The following is a 26,176-nucleotide window of genomic DNA, read 5'->3' on the forward strand; positions in this document are numbered from 1 at the left end:
GCCCGATCTAAGTGTGAGCACTTGCATGACAATGATCTTAAGTAAGTCTGGGGCCTCCCACGGTCCATTACATTGGATGATGCGTGCCGAGGAGATGATCAAAGGTCTTACGTGTGCACCTGTGTGTATGCATGCATGCATCCTGTATGTGAGTATGTGTGTATCCCACGGTCCTTGTGAATAAGCCCCGTGGATGTTTCTGCTCTCCTTTCCATCCTCTGCAGAGCCACTCTTTGGGGAGGCCACAGAGAAGCCCTTCCTGGACTGTTGTGCCTGTGGGACAGCTAAGTACAGGGTGACCTATTTTGGCAACTGGTCAGAGAAGATGCATCCCAAAGACTACCCCAGTAAGTGCTCATCAGACCTGGACCAACGCCTATAAATAGGTGTTTATTGCTGTAAGATATACGTGAGACTCCAACGTACATGCAGTCCTCATTTAAGAAAGTATATCATAAAGGATGAAATGTGCTATACATAATGCATTCACAGTGTGCTCTTACCTCAGGCTAGAATTTACTGTGAATGCCTCATATGCAGACTATAAAAAGTCCTCACCATTTCTCTAAGATTGTTATTTCACTCTCTGTTGGATCACTGAAGAACCTCCTTTACTGCAGACCGGTTACTAAAGACTACTCACTTAAATGCTTGGTACATCCAAAATAAACCATTGTCTATTGTTACCACACATTCCACAAAGAAGGAAATGTACCATGTAGTTAGTAAAACTAAATCAGGATCTCACTCAAACAAAACATAAATATAGCACTGTTCATTTTACTGTGCTACACAATGTTTTAATAAAAATTGTAACAAAAGTAATAATGAAGAATATTATAAATGTGTAAGTAAAGGAGAATCCCCTGGGTTCTGATTGTGTCATGTTATTTGCATCATATTGTGAATCACCAAAATTTCACCTTTAAATTACCTGAATTTTGGCACTGTGATAATCCTGACTACCACCAAAAGGGGCTAACAGGCATCAAAGAAACAGGCATGAAACGGCTGTAACGCAAGGGGCACCGTAGGAGGCTGCTGCTGTACGGCTGTGGCTAACCCCACTGGTGCACGTGCCACTTGTACAGTTTTGTTCCCTAGAGAGATAACAGACACGTGTTCCTGGTGACTAGGGCCGTGACTAACTCGATGATGCTGGGGATGTTCAGTCAGTTCTTATGCTGTATGGGATTTCCTCAAGGGTGCCAGATATGCCACACTCTACCAATTCATAGGCTACCACCAAAAAGTAAATATAACGTGGGGTGAGACTATAGACACCATTGTCAGGCGGTCTGTAGAGTATACACTGGACATGTCCTCCCCCACATGTAAAAGAAACACAAAAAATTAAAAACGAAAATAAGTATAACAACACTGTGCCAGGCTAAATTTACAACATGAAAGAACATGTCTCATTGAGAGGTTCTTTGGGTTGGGAGAACATTGAAACTGGTTGCAATGATGAATTTAATGCAGCTACCTATAAATCTCCACATTCAGTCTTCCTTTTCTGTACGGATGCACAGATACTACTTCTTTCAGACAGAGTACGAGTAGGAGTAGTTTCATTTCTACCATAAATATACCTTCAAAATGCAATGCATTTATTTATTTATTGCTCTGGTTGTTAAAAAATAAAATAGAAATAATAACATGGATATAAAATGAAATGTATAGCAGGAGGCTCTTTCCAACAAAAAATAAATAACTTTCTTTGAAACAAAACAGTGGTATCATTGTGTGGTATATGAGTGGCGATGAGCACAGTATTGACCCGATGCATCCCTACGCTTCTCTGTAGTACACTGATTGATCCTTTGTCCAGACTTAAATGGAAGTGCTTGTCCTTTGCTTGTGCAAACTCCAACATAGTCAATGTCTGTCTTATATATGGATTCAAACTCAATTCAACTTGGCACCATACCTTGAATTTGCTTGGGAAAAAGGATTTATTGTTTTCGATGATGGCCTTCACAATGTCTGTTCTCAGCCAAAATGAGCTTTTCATTTGTCTCTCCATATTACCCCCTATTAAAATGGAAGTGCTCTTGCACAAGCTTTGCATCAGCTCGCCGCAGCCCCTTCCGATTGACAGGTTCCGCGTTTTCTTGGTTTAACCTTTAACCTTGGCCAATTAAAATTGTTATTATAACAGGGTCACATAGAGCAGCAGTTGTAAATGTAATCATGTCAGGTGCCATTCTGCTTTCTTTCACCACTGAGAACTCGCTTACATGCCCTAATGATTACCTCTATTGCCACAAGGCAAGCTAATGACGAAACTCCCAACCATTATCCCAGTTTTCAAACGCTGTCACCTGCACCAAAGCGAAACCGAATTCTCCTTACCACTGAATGGTTGTCACTTTCATTTTTGGAGCATTATTATTGGCCTTAGTCAGTACCTTGTGGAATCTTCAGTTTCAGGTCCTTCCAATGACATGTTTGTGACAGAAGTGCTTCCTAAATACGACATGTCACCTCAACTACTGACAGTCATGCCACCTCACAAAATGACTGTGAATGTGGAGCCTGAAGCCCACACTCGCTCCTATTCAGCCCTCTTGTCTTTTGTGGGGCGTTGTGGATAACCTTGAGACGGCCTCGTTGGGAGTGAATTAAGCCCCCGGATTACTGCCTCTCTCCACTTCAGGTTGTGCACTCGCAAACACAGATCAATATACTGATTAGAATGGACTCACAGAGTAAGATCAACCCAGAGATAGAGCTAGCCCTCTAATATATGAGCTTAACAGACAGAGCAAAGAGGCAGAGAGCGAGCAAGCGAGTGAGATAGAAAGAGAGAGTACAATGGTTTTAGAGAATGTTGGCAGGGCATAATCTTGAACTCTTAGACACACACTCACAGCTAGATCGACAGACAAGACAGACAGACAGACAGACATACATACATACAACCCCCCCCCCAACACACACACACACAAACCCACACACATATTCTAACTCACAAAGATGGATAGCATCTGCTAGTTGAATAGATGTATCAAAGCCCCTCAGCATTACCCATACTGTAAAATAGTCATATGCTTCTTCAACAAAAATCAGAATAGTCGTAGCTAGATATTATACAGCTACTTCCTGTAAATGTGTCATTCATGTCAGCGGGATCCAGTGAAACAAAGTGCTTCAATACGCCAGTCGTACAGGAACTGTCACCTTTTTTATTTTTACAGCGCGATCTGTCCATTCTCTCTTGAGCCAGAGGGAGAGCAGAGCACACGCATACGGAAAAGCGTCAGTGACACACATTCTCATCATGAAGGTTACTCTGAATCAGGGCAACACGTTTTTTTTTCATGTCTGCACTCACCTGAATACATTGACTCCCACCCTCCCCCTGCTTTGTATGCCTCAGTTTCTCTGTTGTTTTACGAGACTGCAGCCAGATGGGCCTTGGCTGTTCAGACACCTTGAGACAAGGGGCAGGGGAAGGTTAAGAGGCTACATATGAGAGGATGCTGGACCTGAATCAGGTGGCTGAGTGATGTGGGGAGATGGAATCCATGTCTTATCACTGGCTCTAAGGGCTCTCCTCTTTGTGTGTCTGCCCTGCAGCAATTTCAAATCCCACCTGCAACATTGATTGTGTCATCTAAAAAGGCTTTGGATGAATTTGAATCAGATTTTTTTTATTTTGCATTGTGTATTGAATGTGAAGAATGGTCAGAGAAATAGGCATGGGAAATGTAGTGCACCTCACCGAATATGAGTTCACATGCGTGTCAGATACAGAAACGGGTTAAATCTAAAGAAGAGTTGTTGCCTGTCCTTATAGAAACATCCTTAAATTGTGTGAGAACAGAGATGGGATAGAGAGAGAGAGCGATGGGAGAGAAAGAGACTGACTGAAAGAAAGAATGAGAGAAAGAGAGAGAGAGAGAGAGAGAGAGAGAGGGAAAAGCTGAGTTTGGCAGAAAATATGAAAATAAGTACTGGAACATCAGACCACATTGGTGAGATTGGATCCCGGTCTGACGGATTGTGAGGGATTAACCTCACTGAGGGAGTGTGGGGTAAGCAGTTCCTCTGAAGATGTGTACACAGTCCGTCACGCTGCAAGAATGGTGTACATTGCAAAAGGAAATTAGATTGGAGGGATTTTGAACAGGATGGCCGACCGGGAGCTGAACAGTTTTGTCCTGAACAATTGTACTTTTTCACAGTGACCTTTGCTCAAATGTTGCTAGTGTGACTGAAATAGAGAGATACTCACAGAATCAGAGTACTCAAAGAAAGTAACAAAATGTAATGAAATTTAAAGCAAAAAACAATCAGCCAATGTGCTGTTTTTATAGACTACTTATATATTATCAATTGCAATTTCAGTTGACCATGTGTAGTTGTGTTACTGTACTCTACAGAGGTTTTTGTCATGTCATTTTGGTGTACTTTTCCTTTGTATTGTAAGGAACAATAGAACTCAGCAATAACAATAAGGGCCCGTATTCACAAAGCAATTGATCGTACTCCTAAGTGCACTGACTAAGTTTCTAACTAAAGGTTTTCTCCAAAATCCTATTCATAAACCTGCAGAGACCAGCTTTTAAGACGGAAAAGCAAGAAAAAAAAAGAGGGTTGTATAATTTTTTAGGTCTTTAAAGCATAATAGGAATGATCCAGGGATACTAATCATTATTATACAGTTCCTCAGAATGTTGCAAAAAAGTTCCATTGGTTTGAAAGGGCACCCATTAACGATCACTGCCATTGGCAACAGGTTTTGTACTTCTAATTAACATCTTTCACATCATTCTGCAAGACTTACTGCAGCCCTCAGAAGCAGGTAACTGAAAAGCATGTAAATCATGGGACAGAATAGGCATGGCTTATGCTGAGAAAAAAATAGTTCTTCATGCAAATAGAACTTTAAAGTTTCAGGTAGGGTGTAGCCATCTATTACCTGCATATATAATTCAAGTTGCAATGAATTTCAGTTATGATAAGTGAACGGAGTTCTTGCACAATGATTTGAATTGGAAGCACAAATCCCGTTGCCATGGCAGTGGCCAGCAATTTTTTTGCAGTGGTCATTATAAAGAAATATCGGACCTCCAAATGTTGGAGTGATCCATTCAAATCAATGGAAATCAAAATAATTTCCATAATAGTGTTCTGTCTGTCCTTCTATCTGGTTCCTTTCAGAGGGTGGTTGGTATGATGCCAATATCTTAAGTCATTTTTTGGTCATCAGTGTTTGATTATTTGAGGTATTTTGAGTGTTTGATAATAGGCTGCATAACATGATCTTAAGCTTGGACATTAAATTTTGATGTACTTTTTCCACAACTGTGTTTTAAAATCATGGATCTCAACACCTCAAGCACGTCTTTATAAATAGGCCTCCTCGCAAATGTGTAATTTGGTTAATTGACTTCTTTGTTAATGTGATGAATAGAAATCAATGTTTTCATTTGATGTTATTTGTTATTTGTTATTTAAATTTCAAAATCAAAGTCTGGCTTATGTTTTCCATGGATTTGAATGACATTCACAAGGTAAATGAGAAAGTCCATATTCAACGTTTTCACAAACAGCCAAACTAAATACGTTTGTGACTCAGTCTACTTTTATTATAAATAAATTACGCCTCTTTCATGAGCACACCTTCATTCTGAAGTTGAGCGCTGTGGGCGTTATAGGAGTGTGTAGGGGTGAATACGCATAACTGAAATGCACGTTACATGGAGGCGGGCAAAAAAAGACTTGCATGCGAATGGAGAATACGGCCCAATGCCTTTTGCAAGAACCATTTTCCGGCAACTTTGCTGATAGGATATCCATCATAGTTGTCACCAGACTAATTATCGATCAGAACAGGTGTAATTGGGGAGCACATCTCCCATCGATTGTTTTTTTTGTGGCAGAGAACTGTGGCAAGTCCCTGGGCCCCATGTCAGAGGTTGACGAATCACGTCTCCTCTCAACAAGTTGTGCTGACCTGCTGCTATAAAAGTCGGTGTAAGAGACACTTCATCAGCCAGAGCTGTTGGCGCAGAGGTACTAACAGACTCTGTGACCAATGTAGAGAGACGGCAGCAGCCAATCCAAGCAAGTATAGGTGGAAATTGGCTCTCAGAAGTAGCGATGCCGGTTTGGAAAAGGAGCCTTTTGTTGGAAGTGTATGGATTCAAGGGTGCTAAACACTAACTCATTTGGTCAAACCATACATACAAACATACAACTGTAGAGTGTTTGATGATTGTTGGGCTTGTGGAGATAACTCTGTTGATTAAACCAGACATGGTCAAGTCACTTGCAATACTACTAGAGTAAACAACAAAAAGTCTCATAAACATTGCTGTAAAAAATAATGAAAATACTTGGCCATTTCTATTATTACAGGGCGTGCCAACCACTGGTCTGCACTCATTGGAGCCTCCCACTCAAAGAACTACGTGCTCTGGGAGTATGGAGGCTATTCTAGCGACGGGGTCAAGCAGGTTGCTGAGCTGGGCTCTCCAGTGAAGATGGAGGAAGAGATTCGACAAAAGGTAGGCTTGTGGTACAGACCAGCTTTGCACACCACCGTTGTGGTGAAGATAGAATGCTCATTCATTCCCCATCCCCCTAAATTAAAAACAATAACAAAATACGTATTTCCATTTGCGAATGCCTGATACTTACGATGTAAAATCACACCAAACTAAGCTCACACCAACGAGGGAATACTTACAATGTAAAATCATACCAAACTCATCACTTTCAAAAAACAGAATAAGAAGCCCAGCAACACTCACAGATGCAGACCTGGATGTGTGAGGATTTCGTCTCCTGTTTTGCTGTGCTTTCCTGTTCAGAATTAATGTCAGCCATGTCTACACCCCCATGCTAACAAGGCTCACTCTATCCTCAAATAAATACATTGCTCAGCACCTGCAGCTCCAAACAGTTACTGATTTAACGCTAATCCCTCCCTGGAAATTGGGAAGGCAATATCCCTTTTGTCCTTGGAGAAGTCCGATAAGAATAATAATGGAAATTATAGGCAGGTTCCATACAGAGGAAGAGTGATAAAATAGCGCTGAAACGGCACAGTGCGGTCATTATATTACTTTGCCTCTGTACCAGGGTAATTACATGGTCACGGGAGACGCCGATGGATAAGCCTAGCTAGAGGTTCGACAGCGTGCTGGGCATGCTGGGCATGCTTGCCATGCGGCCCAGGCATTGATTGCCGTCAGTGAGCAGGACGTGCAAGGGGAGGGGATGCTTTTATCGGAGGACAAGGAATGCAACAGACATTTGACTACATAAAAAAACAATGTCCTTGCATGGTGTTGCCAGATGTGGTCACAATGTGTCACATGAATTTGCAGATACAGAGTACTTCAAAGAGTATGCTGACATGAAGATCCTGAGCCAAAATTCTCTCTTTCTTTATCCATCTCTTGCCTTCCCTTTCACCATGTCTCTCTTTTTCGGTCTTCATCCTTTTATGTTCCCTTCCCCCCCGTGTCTTCTCAGCCTCTCCTGCTGCTGATCAGTTTGTACTTGTGCTTTAGGCTTGTGGAGCAGATGCCCCCACGGAGTGCTTATTGGAAAGTAATGGAGGTGTGGAGTCGCAGCACCTAATGAGCACATTGCGGACGTCAGGGCCCATGTGTTAGAGGAACCTCTTAGTAGAACCTTGTATGCTTATCTCCTCTCACTGTCCTCTGGCTCGCTCCCTTTCTTTCCCACAGTTTCCTAGTCACACACACACACACACACACACACACACACACACACACACACACACACACACACACACACACACACACACATTCTCTCTCTCTCTCTCTCTGTCAGACACTCTCCTCTGAGCATTAACATTTGCACAAGAGATAAGAGGCATGAATCTGACAAGGATGTCAGCTATTACGTGGCGCTGATATATGATATAGATACTGTAGGGCGTCATTGAGACTATTGCAGGTAATCGCACATTCATTTTCAATGCTCTCCGGTGGAAGAAAAAGCTCAGAACGCTGGATCAAGAGGGGCTCTCAGCACGCCAAGATGCCCAGATATATCACCTGACAGCTGGAGTGTTAACAATAATGCCAGCCTAGACATATTCGTCTGACCCATGCCGGCACCAAGCCGATCAGGAACAGCCAGCCTCTGTTTCCTCTGCGCCTGTCACAGAGAAGAGATGGGTGCAGAGGGGGTATTTTGATTAGAGAGGTTGATCACCATGGGTGGCTAGTTATTGAGTGATTGTGGCAGACTTGTAAGTGGGAGGCTTGGAAATACACAATGGGGGTGCAGGGGGGGGGGGGGTCGGGCTGATGGGATAAAGGGCAGACCAGATGCGGGCTGAGGGTCGATTTCCCTATCCGCTGTAAGAGCTCTGTATCTGTATGGTATCTGAAGGATGGCAAATGATCACCGGTTTGTTTGCCACCGGGGGTGTTTACCAGACACAGGAAAATGACGCTAGATTGTTGTGACGATTGTGGGGAGATCTCATCAGGTTGACCCGATGACATTCCTCTGTGGGGCTGTCAGCCATGCAGGAGACGGCTAGGCCAGTAGAAGCTGTAGCCATTCCCCCCATCCCTCTGGTGATAATGGCACTACTTACACCTGAAGGATCAATACCCACACTGATTGCCTGGCTTGAAACAAAGCACTGCATCAATTACCAGCTTCCCCAGAAATCAGTGTGATGTGGCTGTGTTAATACACTAGGACATCGGGGGCCGGGATAGAAGGTGGGAGGGGGATTGGGTGTATCATCCTACTCAGATTCCGGCACTGTGGAAGGAAACTCAAGGCTGCCGTCATGTCTGTATTACCTAGAATATTTATTGATATGTATTGCCACAAACTTCAGCAGAAGTATCAGAAGTAGAACTTTAAAATGGGATATTGCCATGATATAGCATGTACTCGTTCAGAATTCATTGGATAGTACATATGCGTGATGCATGTGATGTTGTAGTATGCATGAGTGATGTATGGGATGTTTGCCATGGGCTCTGTTCTCACTGTGCTGATGATGTGGAGGGATGGGAGAGGGGTCTGGTACTCCATCTCTGCTCTGTTCCGGTCCCTTCCTGCATGTGACCTTGTGGAAATCCTGCCGAAGGTGAAGTAACCATGATGAATTTGAGCACTGGAGCAAGAAAATGGCCGGGCTAAATGCTGACACAAACAAAAATCTGTCTTCCCTACCGTGTTAGCAGTGAAAACAAGAAGTAAGGAAGGGGTAGGGGTGGTGGCGGAGGAGGAGGAGGGGGGTGAAGCAGAGATGAAATTCAAATTGAAATTCACAAGGAGTGGAGGTGTTAGCCAAGGGGGTTCAGAGATCTCACCATTTCATTTGTCGACCCAAGGATGCGTGGAGGACAGACAAGCCCTTTATATTTATATATATCCCCCATCCCCCCAGCACCCATCCTTGGATGATGACTTTATATTTTTTTATTGCAGTTTGTCATCTTTTTAGATGTGTGCTACCATCTGTCTTTCTTTTCGTGCGCACACTCCTCCCCCCTCCCCCCACCCCCCGATCCCCCTCCCGCACTCCTTTACAGTCAGCGCTCTTTTGATGAAAGATGCTCTCTCTTGGGAACAGCCACATTTGGTTTCGTTTATAGCCAGACAGCGTGTTATATCCATACCGCCATGCCTGTTTAATCCTATGGAGAACGCTGCCAATCACTGCAGACTGATATGTGTTTTCACGAAGGCGGAGCTCATCTCTTACTCCCTGTAGGTGATTTAATTGGAAATATAATAGCCGAGCTTCTCTGGAGTCCACGGGGCTCTCCGCGTTTCATTTTCATCTTCAGTATTCCGGAATAGTCTCTCCGTGGTGTTTCATGTTACTCATTTACAGTGAGCTCCTGTTGGCACGTCCTGCTCTCATGCTATTTTCTTTGCATTTCACATGAAAAAAGGGGCCCAACATATCATGTTGTTGCTCTCAAAAGTGATTTTATCAGTGGAACTGACTTTAAGAAAATAGGACTGGGTGGTAGGGATTGGAAACTTACACAGGGAGACGCTGGGCGAAGAATGTATGAAACCGATGTGACACTATTGCCTCTGTAGCTTTTCTTTTCTCAGGACAATATGACAGGGCTCAGCTTTTCATTTGACCAATGGATTCTTTTCCTGTTGGATTCCTGAAATTGCCTTTATACTTCAACTCTGATTTCACTTTTTTGCACTGACTATCTTACATTTTAACTTACTACTTGGAAACTGCTTACAAACGTAGCAATCCTCAGTGCTTATGGTTTTGACAGCCCAGCAGGGGATGTTTAACATTTGTTTTCTTTTTCACATTAACAGAATTTGGCAACACCGCATGTCTCCTGTGAGTTCTCAAACTCGGAAATCAGCATAATTTTCTATCTGGTTGGGGGGACTGTTTGAAAACTGGGGAACCTAATGCCACTAAAGCACATTACCCTCTGTTGAAATCCCCATCCCTGAGTCATTTGTGCAGCCGGCTGCTCCCCAGATGGTAGTTGGTACGGGGATGGAGCAGGGCCGCATCTGGGACTGACTGGGCTCCTGTGTGGTACGGCCCTGTGCTCAGCGTGGCACTAATGAGATAGGCCATGCAAATGGGCATCGCCCCGCAGTGACACTGTGGCTCGGTCGGATCAGTCCCAGCGCTCAGCCTTCTACGGCTCATGAAATCCTCCATTTCCTCAGCACAGCACACAGAGACGCCCCCACCACATCCCCCCACCCCCCCACCAGTCGGAAAGATTCCTGTTCTGGCGTGAGAACAGATGATGTAAGTGGCTGACAGCGAGACTAGTCGGACTATCAAGGCCACTACACAGAGGTGAGAGCAGGAACATTATATTTTTCATGAAAGAGGTGCTTGACTTTTCTTCTGGGGGGGAAACTCAGCCTCCCTGTCCTTCTTCCTCCTCCTCCACCTGCTACTCATCGCTGTAGGTTGCGGTTTTTCTTTTCTTTCTTTCTTTTTTTTGTTGCCGTGCCTGTAGTTCTGTTGTCAGTGTCAGCCTTCTGAGGGCTGCTTGGCCCCTCTATCACTGTGGAGCTCAGCACTAAATGTTAGATCAGGAGCAACACTTCCTCTCCTTAAACGCTCCGTGTTGGCTTGGTGCCTCCTGCTCTGACAGCTACAAGCTTGATTCCACTTGGAGGTCGGGAGCAGGAGAGTTGAGCTCTTTGATCTTAGTGCTTCTGTTACTGTATTTTATTTATTTATTTAATCTTTTAGAGAAGGTTGCACGCCTTATTAAGTAGGGACCGGAGTGGTAACAGGCTTCTGGGGTTGTTAGGGCTTAGCGTGCCACTGAGATGATGATCGTTTCGTTTTTCTTTAAATATACTGTATGTTGGTTCAGTGTGTTAGATACAACTTTCAACACTGTGCTAATCCTGCTGTTGGCTGTTGGGGTTGATGCCAATGTCACCACATGAGATTCAAGTCTTTCCCAGCAGAAATGTCCTTGACATGATCTTTCACTCTTCCTCCTCCTTTTCTCTCTCTCTTTCTCTCACTCTTACACACATTTAAATTATTTATTTGAATCCACCAATCATATTCTGTACAGAAAGGATTCAAACATTTCTCAGAGGTTGAATACAGCTTAGTGACTCATGGGTACAAGAAACATCTCCTAAGCCAAACAGCAAGACTACCTATAGCAGCTGATACAGAGCAGAACTTTGCTAGTTGTTTTGATTGTCTCTTACTAAGTCCTGCCAGTCGTAGCCCACTGACCGAAAGCTTTTGGACATGCCCCAGGCTTCCAAATATCAATACTACCATCTTACATGTATAGCCTAGGTCTCTCATCTTAGCAACAATGGGCTGGTATTTGGTCAACTTGTCAAGGAAGGCTATGTCCATATAGAGGTCACACACACACACACACACACACACACACACACACACACACACACACACACACACACACACACACACACACATACACACACACACACACACACACACACACATATATACACACACACATACACACGCACACACACACACACACACACACACACACACAAACACACGCACACACACGCACTCACACACACACACACACACACACACACACACACACACACACACACACACACAAACGCACACACACACACACACACACACACACACAAACGCACACAAACGCACACACACACACACACACACACACACGCACACACACACACACACACACACACACACACACACACACACAGACACACACAATCTCTCTCTCACCTAATTACTCACACATATACTCATGCACACGCACACGCACACGCACACGCACACGCACACTCAAAAGTGAGTGAATGATGAGCAAAAATGGTGACAACAACAGCATGTCAACATGGGTAAAAATCACATTGATTTACCACAGCCATGAGACTGTGCCTCGGGCAGAAGTTCAATGAGGTACTCAGTAAAAGTGAACTTCTCCAGCGTATGCCTGCTTTTACAAACGTTTTAGTCAAATCCAGTATGCGTCTGAAACTTTACAAACCTCTGTGGTATGAACACAGGAAAACATCGCAGACCATTAAGCCAGGGAGACAGAGCCAGGTGTTTTACATTGGGGATGGCTCTTTGACAGTACGCAAATGCACATTTGCTCCATCATGTAGAGTATGAGGCTCTGTGTAGCCTCAATACCAAAGGGTGATTTTTGCCAGAGTAGATGACATCTACATGTACCTGGAGAGCTATGGCAAGCCAGCGGTTGCTGTACCGGCTGCCAGCTCACCTTTACCTTTAATCCACATGACCTAAACGCACGTCTATATTCATACAGGCTTCCTCATTGAAGCATCAATTTCGATAGTACACACACTCTTACACATGCAATCTCTTCAGACACAGAAGGATGAGTTCTTTTCAAAAATGATTTTGATCTACAAGAAAGGAACTGCTTCAAACCTGCATGTGTCTCGTGATTGAAAAAAAGGGGAACATTTGTTAGGCGATTTTCAAGCAAGCAAAGAATGCTTCCTTTTGTCTGACAGAATGACAGATTTGAGAAGACGCTGTGCAGTCAGCATTCAGTTGGCGGTTTTTATTTTTCCTTTGGAGAAATCCATCATCTTCTATCTTTTCTTCCCTCCCAAAAAAAGATCATGTGTAGCATCGCATCTAACACATCTAACACTCTGTCGAAGGCTTCAGCCAAACCCTTTAATTGACGAAGTGAATGAGAGCAATAGATGTGCATTCATTAACAATGCGGCAGTATTGATTTGATTCGTTTTAAGGGCAAAAAAAAAAAAGCGAGAAGGGGGAGGAAAAAATGATTTAACGAGAAATGTGCTTTCCTGGCGGAGACGCAGGACAAGTGGGGTATGTTGGAACACAGTGTACACTACTCCCATGGAAGAATGTGCCAGTGAACAGAATCTAATCTCATGCAAACATTACATCTGCTGCTCACTGTCTTTTTGAGGGAATGTTGGTGCGACTTAAAATATAGAAGGACAGACTCAAGGAGAAACAGCAGAGCATCAGCAGAGAAGAGAGAGAGAGAGAGTAGAGAGAGGGAGAGAGAGAGAGGAAGAGAGAGGGAGTGTGGAGGGAGCGAGAGAGATTATGATGGGAGTCCACAGGGCCTGTTATTTCCACTCCTCCTCATTTTGTCTGTCTGTGGCTCTCACCTGCTTATCTGTTTCTCTCTGGAGTGCGACCCTAATGAGTCTGTTCATCTCTGCGTCATGGGGGAACCGACTTTCCCCTGTTCCCCTATAATGGATGGCATAATACTGATCATAACAGCAGTCCTCCCCCACCACCTCCGTCTCACTGTGCCTACTCTCCTCCCACTCCACTGTGTTGCACAAAATTGGGGGGAGGGCTTAATGAATTGGGATGTTTGTCAAAGCACACTCCTACGCTCCATTAGTTTTAACGCGGCTTTTGTGAAGTCCCTGCTTGCGTCAAGCTCAGAAGCAGAGGACGTCAGAGGTGCACAGAGTTTGAAAGTGCGACTTGGGACAAACAGCCTAGTTGGTCTCTGAGGTGGCTCGGGGTATGGGAAGCGATTTTAGTGGATAATAATCGTGTCTCTGAAGGCAGTACGGATCTGCTGAGACCCTTTAGGTACATACACAACTTGAGTGGATCTGTTTTATTGTTTTTTGTGAGTGTGTGAAAATGAACAACATTACATCATTACTTTAATAGTTGAATTGTCCTAATGTGCCTTTCAGAAACCCACATATACACCTTTAGTTTTTTTTAATGGGCACACAGTATGAGAGAGGAGAGATCTTGTTAATTTATTACTGAGCACAAACTGAACAGAAATAGGAGGGTCATATTAATAGAGTCTCTACCGTGCGCTAACAGGAAGACAAATGTTGTTTTAAATGGGATCAGGGTGTATTGGGGATTGTAGTTTCCTGTGTGCTAATTCCGCTTGTCAAACACCAGTGTGAAGGGAAGGGTTTGAGATGGTAAATGAGACTCTGAGTGACTCCAGCAGTTCTCACACAACTTTTGTCTGCTCAAAATGATCTGTGAAAAATGAAACGCTTGACCACTTGAGGATTTCTCCAGAATGACGCACTGTCTGCCATTTGGTAGGGGTGTAGACACGAAAGATACGGTTCGGTTCACACCACGGTTTGGACATCACGGTTTGGTACAAGTTCAGTACAACAGAAAACGTCTCGGTTACTTACGTAACCTCGGTTCCTTAAGCAGGAACCAGATATAACACAATGGTACATGACATCAAGTCATGGCTACAAATCGAAGCATTTATCTATTCACGCCTGAAAGGCCGCGAGATCTGTCAGCGCGCGCTCCTGGCCCCGCCTTCCAGGAGCTCTATAATATCATAACGCGCCCTCAGATCTTCCTCGGAAAGAAACTGAGCAAGACAATCAATCCAAGGTAACACTGTACACGCCAACCTTGTTATATCTGGTTCCTGCTTAAGGAACCGAGGTTACGTAAGTAACCGAGACGTTCCTTATCGCAGTTCACTGCGATATAACACAATGGCACCCTATACATTCCCGCGTGATAATACAGTGGCAGCCAATTACACACACCAGCTCTACTGAAGCCTTTGCCCTCATAGAGGTTCATACGGCCGCTGGCGGTGAACATATTAACAGGGCAACCTTTGTCATAGGCGGCAAGGATCGCGATCCTGCGCCTGTAGGAAACCACCCTGGAGTGTTTCATGTGCAACAAACATGTAGACACCGATGAACACACTTATCATATACATCGTTCTCAGGTCAGGGGATTCAGAGATCGCTTGCCTGCAGAACACCATGAAGAAAACTAGGTTCACCCACATCTAACATATAGAATCTAATGAAAGTGTGGCGAGAACTCCAGCTTGCAGCTTTGCAAATATCTTCCACTGAGACGCCCTTTAGTAAGGCCCAGGAAGACGAGACCCCCCGCGTAGAGTGCGCATGCAACTTCTCCGGGGGATCTAAAGACAAGCTCTTATAAGACAACACGATAGCCTCTACTATCCAACGGGAGAGGCTCGGTTTTGATAGAGGTCTGCCTTTTGCGCGTGCACCGAAGCACACAAATAGCTGATCTGACTGTCTGAAAGCTCTAGTGCGCTCTGCGTAACCGCGGAGAGCGCGCACTGGACAGAGCTTATTCAAACGTTCCTCCTCTGCTGACGCAAAAGGAGGAGGCGAGAAAACTGCTAATTCAATCACCTGATTGCGGAATGGGGTTACCACCACTTTAGGTGTGTAAGCAGCATTAGGTCGCATAACCACTCTGTCACCAGCGATCGGTTTGCATGTCACCAACGCGTTTTGCTGACGTTAACGCCAGCAGCAGCGCGGTCTTTAAAGAGACAAACTTTATGTCCACTGTCTCCAGGGGCTCGAACGGAGGCCCTGTGAGAGCGCGTAACACCACTAGCAGATCCCAAGAGGGTATGAGGTGTCTCTCTGGCACCCTGAGCCGTCTCACCCCCGCCATAAAGCGTGACGCTAGCGGGTGACTGCCAGGAGAACTGCCATTAGTGCCTGCGTGGCAGGCTGAAATGGCAGCCATGTACACTTTGAGAGTAGAAGCCGCCTTCCCCTCATCAAACAACTGCTGTAGGAATTCTAGAATAACGCCCAGCGCGCAGTTAACGGGGACGTGCTGACGCGCAGCACACCACCGCTCAAAACTGCGCCACTTCAGCGTATACAGAGCCCGTGTTGATACAGCTCGGGCACTCTGTATTGTAGCCACCACCGCGTCCGACAAGCCTGACGCTATGAGCCTGCACCTTTCAGGTGCCAGGCTCTGAGACGCCACCACTCCGGATGGGGGTGCCACACCGTCCTGTGCGCCTGCGTTAGGAGGTCTCTCCGTAGAGGCAGCTCCCAAGGCTGCTGCACTGACATATTGACCAGATCTGCCACCCACGGCTGGTTGGGCCAGTGGGGGGCTATCAATATCAATTCCCTGCCCTCGCCCGCAATCCTGCACAGCACCTGCTGGAGGAGCGGGATCGGGGGAAAAGCATATAGGGGTAGGGCTGGCCACTGGTGGCCCAGCGCGTCTATGCCTAGTGGGGGATCGTCGCCCCCTAGCGAGAACCAGAGCGGGCAGCAGGTGTTCTGCCTGTTCGCGAACACCTGCGCCTTGAAAAAACGCACCCAGATCTGACCTATCACTTGTGGGTGAAGGCACCAGTCTGCTGCTCGAGGATCGCCCCTCGATAACAGGTCCGCACCGTAGTTGAGGTGGCCTGGTATATGAACTGCCCTGAGGGACAGGACGTGCCTCGCTGCCCACAGGAGCAGGCGAGTCGCCCAATGGTGTAATGACGGGGAGCGCACTCCGCCCTGGCGATTTATATACGCCAAGGTCGCAGTGTTGTCCGTCCTCACTAGTACATGCTGACCACTCAGCCTGGGCAGAAAGTGTTGTAGAGCTAGAACTACTGTTCGCAGCTCTAACACATTTATGTGAGACGCGGCTTCTGTCACAGACCAGAGACCGTTCATGCCTCTCCCATCGCAGATCGCTCCCCAGCCTTTGGTGGAAGCGTCTGTGGTCACCACCACGCGACGCGACACTATGCCCATAGTGCCTGACGCGGCGAGAAACCAGGGGGTTCTCCAGATCGCCAGGGCTTTCCTGCATCTGGAGGACACCACTACTCTGCGATGCCTGTCTGTGACTGCGTTGAGCTTCATAGACAGGTACCATATTTGGAATGGCCGCATACGCAACATCCCTAACGGGAGCGCTATAGCGGCCGACGCCATCATTCCTAACAGGCGTTGGCAGCGCAGCGACGAGACTGACTGTCCCCGTCGGAACTGGCGCACGCATGCTTTGATGGCACTTATCCGTTCTTGAGACAGCCTGACCTCCATGGAGGTGGAGTCTAAGATACATACCCAGAAAATGCGTAACTTGCCTGGGGCAGAGAACGCTTTTTTCTCTGTTTACAACAAAACCCAGTCGATACAGGTGTGCCACCACTAGATGGCCATCCTGCACTGCTGCAGCTTTTGAATGGGAAGCAATTGACCAGTCGTCCAAATAATTGTAAACGCGTAAGCCGCGTAGACGTAATGGGGCGATGGCTGCCTCTACGCACTTTGTAAATACCCTCGGCGCTAGGGACAGGCCGAATGGGAGTGCGTTGAATTGGTACGCTATTCCTCCGAACGCAAACCTCAGATATTTCCGATGTCTGTGGTGGATCGGAATGTGGAAATAAGCGTCTTTTAAGTCTATCGTGATAAACCAATCGTTTGGCCTTATAAACTGCACAAGCCTGCGTGGGGTCAACATTCTGAACCGTAGCGGCATGAGTGCTTTGTTTAACACACGTAGATCTAATATAGGCCGATAATTCTCGTCTCTTTTGGGTACGAGGAAGTAACGGCTGTAGAAGCCTGCATTCCTTTCCTTGAGAGGAACTCTGCTTATGGCCTTTTTTCTGAGCAGGGAGATAATTTCTTCCCGTAGGAAGTGAGACTGTTCTCGCTGTATCACAGACTGTATTACTCTGCTGAAAGGCGGAGGGGAACGGGCGAATTGCAGCGCGTAACCCTTTGAGACCGTCTTTAGCACCCATGGTGACACTGCGCATGCGCGCCAACTTTCTGCACAACCAGGGAGGTTGTGCTCTGAGTTGAATTTGTCGAGGACTAACCCGCTCATGGTCAATGAGTCTAAGCCTAGATCTACACCCACTCCGCCTAGGGAGGGAGACGAGATCTGGGGCTGCCCCCTCATGTTTTTGAAAAAAAATGTGGGGGTGCGATTGCACTGTGTGCATCGCGGGGGGAGTTACACAAGCATGTCTGGGCACTGCGCCATCTGGGACAGGAGTTAGGACATATGATTGTGGTGCTTGTGAAAACCTGCTTACCGTGCTGGACATGATTTCCACATGTGAGCGACGGGCTGATTTCTGTGGAGGCGGTGTGGGCTCCACCGCTCCCCCCTGTGTGACGAGTGGCTGACTGTCACGGTCAGGAAGCCTGAGGTCTCCCTCTGCCACGGAGCCTGGGCTGCGCCCTGGGCAGGGCGCGCAGCTGGTTGTTGTGCTGCAGGCTGCGCTGGAGGGCGGAAGGGATGTCTCTGCCAGCCTCGCCCGGTGGATACCTTTGCTGGAGGCGCTGGCGAGCAGAACCCGCTTCTCTTCCGGCCCGGTGCGGGTGTGGTGTGTCCTGAGGAGGACGTCTCACCCGTGCCACTAGAGCGAGGCATGGAATACCTCTCTGCTCTTCTGGAATACCTCTCTGCTCTTCTGCTGTTCTTCGAACTTGGCAGCCATTGTGACCACTGCCTCCCCGAAGGCGCCCTGGACAGAGACCGGGGCGTCGAGGAGTGGTGCTTTTTCTCTGTCTGACAGCTTAGCCAGTGATAGCCACAGAGACCTCTGGGTAGCCACCGCGGCACCCATCACCCTCCCCAGTGCCTGTGCCGTGCACCGAGTTAGTCTGAGCGACAGATCCGTCGCGCGACGGAGTTCTGCCACAGACGGGTGATCTTCCCCCAGCGACAAGGCAAGCTCAGTCAGGAGCTTTGCCTGGTAGCGCTGTAGCAATGCAGCCGTATTGGTCGTGCAGGCAGCCTGCCCTGCAGCCAAGTAGGACTTCTCCGCCAGCTGAGCCTGGTGTCTGCCCACCCGCGTGGGCAGGAGAGGCTTCTGGCCGAGACGCATCGTGGGGGATGCGGGCGAGAGGTAGCCCGCTACTGCATCCTCCACCTGAGGAAAGGAGAGGTAGCCCCTCTCCTTAGCCATGTGGAGCTGCATGTAGGGCGCGAACCCCGGCACCGGGGCTCGGCCCGAGTAGGGTATCGCCCATGTCACCTGCAGTTCCTCGTGCACCTCCTCAAAGAAGGGGATGCTGGAGGGAACTGACGTGGCGGGGCCAGCATAGAACTCCCCGTCCAGCAGCGAGGACCGCACACTGGAAGGGGGAGGGAGAGGGAGCCTGAGGCAGCTGGCTGCTCTCAGCGCAACCTCGTGGAGCTGCTGGCCCAGGAGCCGAGACGAGGTAGGAGGCGTCTCCACCCGCAACCTGACGTCATGGCTCGTCTGCATTGTTTCCGCGATTGAGCCGTGCTCATCGGAGAAGTCTAGCAGACTATCATCATCCAGGCTGATGTCCAGCTCGAGCGCATCGTGGGGGATTGCCTGGACACCGCTTGGTTGAAGCTCCCCCGCCTCGCTGCCCGCAGCCCCAGGGCTGACAGGCGGCGGAGACGGGGAGAGACCCGGGAGCGGAGCTGCCGCTGCAAAGCGACTGCTCACGCTCACCAAGTCCAAGGCTGAAGACGCACTCATTCCTACGGGGGCGTCAGCCCCGGATGGAACTATTGCAGTCTCCTCGGCGTCCTTGCGCTTCCAGAACGCAAGGCGCCTGGTAGCCTTAGCTAGCGGGAGGCTAGCACAGATGGGACAGACAGGGGCTTCGCCTGAGAAGGCGCCCTCTGCGTGGTCCCTGCCTAGGCAGGTCACGCACCGACGGTGGCGGTCGCCCTTGGGACGGACGTGACCGCAGTCGGGGTAGTGTCTGGCCATCTTTTATCAATCTGAAAGTAGAGAAGAATGTTAAAACACAAGCACACTATCTGCAACGAACACGTTGTTAGCAAGCTAGCAGGCTAGTCAGAGACTTAGCCAGCCAGGCAGCAAGGATAGCAGCAACTACTTTCAAAATGAAATTAAGCCAATGAATTTCGTAGCACCCTGAGCTAGTGAGGGTTAAGGAACCCGATAACTCACCAACCGTAGAGAGCGAAAGGACACAAAACTCTTCAAAAGAGGAAGATCTGAGGGCGCGTTATGATATTATAGAGCTCCTGGAAGGCGGGGCCAGGAGCGCGCGCTGACAGATCTCGCGGCCTTTCAGGCGTGAATAGATAAATGCTTCGATTTGTAGCCATGACTTGATGTCATGTACCATTGTGTTATATCGCAGTGAACTGCGATAAGGAACCCCAAATGCATAAGGCTGGGTTTCTTTTAATTTATTTAGAACAGACAGTAGTTACAAAGTTACAGTTTGTTCCATTTAGTGTTGTATAACTTGCTAACTGTCATGTTCCCTGTATGTTTTAACTAGATGCAATCATCCACATACACACAGAGAGGGACACGAAACCTTGTAGCTTGTTCTACAATTTAGCTAGTCTGGTTTATTAGGAACGTGAATTTATACAGGACAGAGGTGCCACCTGGTGGTCACCATAAACAAAGCACATTCTGCTTCGTACATAACATTTCCTCCCCGTTAAGATATGTTGTCAATAAACACAAAGGATATTTTCTTTAACACAACAGAAAAGATTACAGCTCAAATCATAATGATGGGGATGTCCTATTATACTGGAAACAATATGTCTCAGAACTCACACAGTCTTACATGCATTATGGTTCACTCAGTACCGTACATTTACATTTAGTCTTTTAGCAGACGCTTTTATCCAAAGCGACTTACAAGGATGTATACACATTTTTACATTTACACTGATGGCACACTGCACATCAGGAGCAATTAGGGGTTAAGTGTCTTGCTCAAAGACGCTTCGACAGGGAATTGAACTAACAACCTTCTGATTACTAAACGACTTCTCTACCTCCTGTACCACTGTCGCCCCTATAGTAACGTACGGGTGGTTGAGTGATCCTCACAGGATAGCGTCTTACTGTCTCTGTTACTGCAGTTACACCAGTCTGTGGTGGTTCAGTGGACTGGTGTGTTTGTGGAGATTCTGTGTGCTGAGGAACTCGATCGTCAGGCTCTTGTGGGTGAGGTGTTTTAGAGTGAAGTGTGGTGCAGATATCACTCTGGGATAGGTCCTCTGGTAGAGAAAGGTTCACTGCAGTCTGCTGCAGCTCTGGATCGGGGCGTGTCAGCATCTGATCCACATGGCGTTTCCATACCCCTGGTACTCCCACATTTACCTTGTACGACACTGGGCCTGTCTTTTCCACAACAATACCTTGTGTCCACTTCTCCTCCCCCTTCCTATAGTCACGCACAAGGACTGGATCCCCAACATCAAACTGCCTGTCCTTTGAGTGTTGGTGGCGGCGTTGTTGTTGGGCATCCTGTGATCTGTGCACTGTTCCAGCAACACTGGGTTTCAGGAAATCCAGACGAGAGAGCAGCCGGCGTCCAAGGAACAACATGGCTGGCGTTTCAGTTGTTGTGGTGTGGGGGATGTTGCGGTATGCCAGCAGGAACGTGTCAAGGCGTTGTTGCACCATTCCGGTGCCTTTGGATGATTTTAAAGCCTGTTTGAATGTGCGCACAAAACGCTCGGCCAAGCCATTGGTAGCAGGATGATACGGCGCTGAGCGGATGTGTTTGACTCCATTGGACTTCAAGAATGCACTGAATTCTTCAGAGCAGAACTGAGGTCCGTTGTCGCTCACAAGGATGTGCGGAATTCCATGGTGACTAAAAAGGCCCCTGAGCACTTGAATGGTCTTGCTGGCTGTAGTGCTGTCCATGATATGCACCTCAGGCCACTTGGAATGGGCGTCCACAGTGATCAGGTACATATGTCCTTCAAAAGGACCTGCAAAGTCCACATGTATCCTTTCCCAAGGACTGGAGGGCCACATCCAAGGGTGTAGAGGTGCTAGCCCAGGTGCTTTTTGTACGCTTTGACACGGGGGGCAGGATTTAGCGTGCAGCTCAATTTGAGAGTCGATGTCGGGCGACCACACATAACTGCGTGCCAAGCTCTTCATCCTCACTACACCTGGATGTGCTGTGTGGAGCTCTTTCAGAACCCGGGGGCGCAGTTTAGGTGGCACAATCACTCTCATACCCCACATGAGGCATCCCTGTTGTATGGTGAGATCATTCCGGCGCAACAGATAGGGCGACAGCTCTTCGCCTGCGTCCTTTGCAGCTGGAAAACGACCAGTTGAGACAATTTCTCGGACACGAGACAAGGTGGGGTCAGACAGGGTGTCACGTTTGATCTCGGTGTTACTGACTGGTAGTGTGTCCAACTGAGATGTGTAGAACACCTCTACTGCGCCTAGCTTCTCTTTATGTGTGTGGGAGAGTGGTAAGCGTGAAAGTCCATCTGCATTTGCATGTAGTGCACCTTTCCGGTATTGGATGGTATAATCATGCGCTGATAGGAGCAGTGCCCAGCGCTGCATTCGGGCTGCAGCCATTGACGGCGTACTTTTCACTGGACTTAAGATGGAGGTCAGCGGGCGATGGTCAGTGAGTAGGGTAAACTTGTTACCATAGAGGTACTGATGGAACTTGCGAACTCCAAAGACTATCGCTAGCGCTTCCCTCTCTATCTGAGCATAGTTTTGTTCTGCCTTGCTGAGTGTTCGTGAAGCATACGCTATAGGTCGTTCCTCTCCATCAGGCATAGCGTGCGAGAGCACAGCTCTGACCCCATATGGTGAAGCATCGCATGCAAGGCGAAGGGGCAGCTCAGGATTGTAGTGTGTCAATACTTCCTGTGATACAAGGAGTGCTTTTGCTTTCTGGAAAGCTGACTCACAGCCTACTGTCCACTGCCATTGCTTCCCTTTGTTAAGCAGTTGATTAAGTGGTTTTAGGACAGTGGCTAGATCAGGAATGAAGCGTCCATAATAGTTCAGCATCCCAAGGAAAGAACGTAGCTGGCTGACATCACATGGTGCTGGTGCTTCCACAATAGCACGTACCTTCTCGGGTGATTTGTGGAGCCCAGCCGCGTCAATGATGTGGCCCAAGTATTCCACAGACTCCTGGAAAAACAGACACTTCTCTTGTTTGAGATGCAGGCCATACTCCTCTAGCCTGCCCAGGACTGAATCCAACGCTTTGAGGTGAGTCTGTTCATCAGGACCACTGATGAGGATGTCGTCCAGGTAACAGTGTGTGTAAGGCAGTCCGAGCAGTACTTGGTCCATAGCCTTTTGGAACAAGCCAGGTGATGACGCTACGCCAAAGGGCAAGCGATTAAAGTGGAATAGCCCTTTTTGAGTGGAGATAGTCAGCAGCTTCCTACACTTCTCTTCTACCTCCATCTGTAGATAGGCATTTGATAAGTCTAACTAAGTGTTGCCCTCCTGCTAGAGAGGCAAAAATGTCTTCAATGCGTGGTATTGGATATCTATCCACGCAGAGAACTTGGTTGAGGGTGACCTTGAAATCGCCACACAGTCTCACTGTGCCATCCTTCTTGATTACAGGCACCACAGGTGTGGCCCACTCACTATTCTCCAATGGTGAGATCACCCCAAGCTCAGTTAGGCGCTTCAGCTCGGCCTCCACCCGAGGTCGAAGAGCATAGGGCACATTACGTGGGGGGCAGAATTTGGGTACACTGTTAGGTCTAACAGTCAGTGTGGCTTTAATCTGTTTCATTGTGCCTAACTCTGTAGAGAAAACAGCTGAGTGTCTCTTTAACACCGTCTTTAAGTTGTCTTTCTCTCTTCGCTCAATGGCATGCACAGTCTTTAAGTCTTTTCAGTTCAATTTAATAACCCTAAGCCACTCTCTACCAAACAGTGGAGGTGCATCAACTTTCACTACGTACAAGGGCAAATCAGCACACTGCTTATTTAATTTTACTTGTACTTTGATGACCCCCTCTGGTGCCAATGGCTCTCCAGTGTATGTCTTTAGCATAATCTCAGTGGGTTGCAGAGGCAATTGACTCAACTTGCTTCTATACTGACTCAAAGAAATTAAAGACACAGCAGCCCGTATCCAATTCCATTTCCATTTTCTTTCCATTTACTCTAGGCAGCACAGAGATTCTGGAATATTTCCCTTTTTCAGACAAGGAATACAGTCCCAACTCAGAGTCAGTGTCAGATTTAGTCTCATCACTTTTACTAACATTTCTAGCATCCACATGATGAATTCTCTTCTTTGTATTACCTTTCTGTTTCCATTCTCTGTCTTGGCTGCTTCTGGCTTGGCTGCTTCTGGCTTTACCCTTACACATGCGCTTGGTATGGCCTTTCTTCCCACACTGGTAACAGTCGCGATCTTTGTACCAGCAGTCTTCATCCCTATGGTTAATTTTCCCGCAGCGGCGGCATTGGTCACCTTTTTGGGAAATCATTGCTGCATGTCGCGCGTGGCTGTCTCTGCCGACACAGCATACTCCACTGCTTTGTGAAAAGTGAGATCCTTCTCAGTCAAAAGACGCTTCTGCACTGTTTCACTCTTTAGTCCACAGACAAATCTGTCCCGTAGTGCGTCTTCTAGATAAGCACCGAACTCACAATACTCAGAAAGTCTTTTCAGTACCGCAACATACTGTGCAACGGTTTCCTCTTCCCCCTGATTTCGCTTGTGGAAATGGAAATCTTTCCGCTATCACGAGCGGTTTTGGAGCGTCCACCACACGTCCATAATCCATCTCCCCAGGCTTGTCAGGAGCCACCAAACTGCGTAGTAATCCATACGTTTTAGGTCCCATCACACTAAACAACACCGGCACTTTCTTCACTGTTCTGATCTCATTAGCCAGAATGTAATGTTCAAAAGCTCAACATACATTGCCCATTGCTCACTGGTATCATCAAAGGGATCCATATTTCCAATTATTCCAGCCATGATGCGTCCGCTTTCAATGGATTGCACTTCAATGACAGATTCTTCGGAAGAAGATTGGCTCACCCGTCCCTGGACGGGTGCTCAGGGCCTGTGCTGGGCAGCTGACTGAGGTCTTGACTGACTTATTCAACCTGTCACTGGCCCAAGCAGCTGTCCCCACGTGCTTCAAGACCACCTCCATCGTGCCGGTGCCCAAGCACTCCAAAGCAGCGAGCCTTAATGACTTTCGCCCAGTTGCACTCACTTCAACCATCATGAAGTGCTTCGAGAGGCTGGTCCTGGCTCATCTCAAAACCTGTTTACCACCCACACTGGACCCCCTCCAATTCGCCTACCGCCAGAACAGGAGCACGGAGGATGCCATCTCCACGGCACTACACTCCGCCCTTTCCCACCTGGACAACAGTAACACATATGCGAGACTGTTGTTCATAGACTTCAGCTCTGCATTTAACACCATAATCCCCTCCAAACTGATCACTAAACTCAGTGATCTAGGCATCAACACCTCCCTCAGAAACTGGATTCTGGACTTCCTAACCAACAGACCCCAGTCTGTCAGGTTAGACAACAACACCTCCTCAACCCTCATCCTGAACACTGGTGTCCCACAGGGCTGCGTGCTGAGCCCTCTCCTCTACTCCCTCTTCACCCACGACTGCACAGCTGTACATGGTTCTAATACCATTGTAAAGTTTGCAGACGACACAACGGTGATTGGCCTCATCAGCAACAACGATGAGTCGGCCTACAGGGAGGAGGTTCAGCACCTGGCAGAGTGGTGTGCCAATAACAACCTGGCTCTCAACACCAAGAAGACCAAGGAGCTCATTGTGGACTTCAGGAGGACCAAAGGTGGCGCACACACCCCGATCTGTATCAACGGGACGGAGGTGGAGCGTGTCGCCAGCTTTAAATTCCTGGGTGTCCACATCTCCGAGGACCTCTCTTGGACCCTCAACACCTCAACCATAGTCAAGAAGGCTCACCAGCGTCTCTTCTTCCTGAGGAGATTGAAGAAGGCCCATCTGTCTCCTCAGATTCTGGTGAACTTCTACCGCTGCACCATTGAGAGCATCCTCACCAACTGCATCTCAGTCTGGTTTGGCAGCTGCTCTGTTGCGGACCGCAAAACACTCCA

General features: G+C 47.5%; 1 protein-coding gene across 2 annotated transcripts in view; it reads left to right on the forward strand.

Annotated features, from left to right (window-relative positions):
- spon1a (spondin 1a) overlaps positions 1–26,176 on the forward strand; it is a 92,170-nt gene that overhangs the window by 22,900 nt on the left and 43,094 nt on the right. For both annotated transcript variants that reach the window (XM_031569231.1, XM_031569232.1), the window contains exons 5-6: positions 225–347; positions 6,370–6,518. In XM_031569231.1, coding sequence (XP_031425091.1) covers positions 225–347; positions 6,370–6,518 — 272 coding nt within the window. The remainder of the gene's footprint in view (positions 1–224; positions 348–6,369; positions 6,519–26,176) is intronic.

The sequence above is a fragment of the Clupea harengus genome, chromosome 6, assembly GCF_900700415.2.
Source record: "Clupea harengus chromosome 6, Ch_v2.0.2, whole genome shotgun sequence".
In the NCBI taxonomy this organism is placed as follows: domain Eukaryota; kingdom Metazoa; phylum Chordata; class Actinopteri; order Clupeiformes; family Clupeidae; genus Clupea; species Clupea harengus.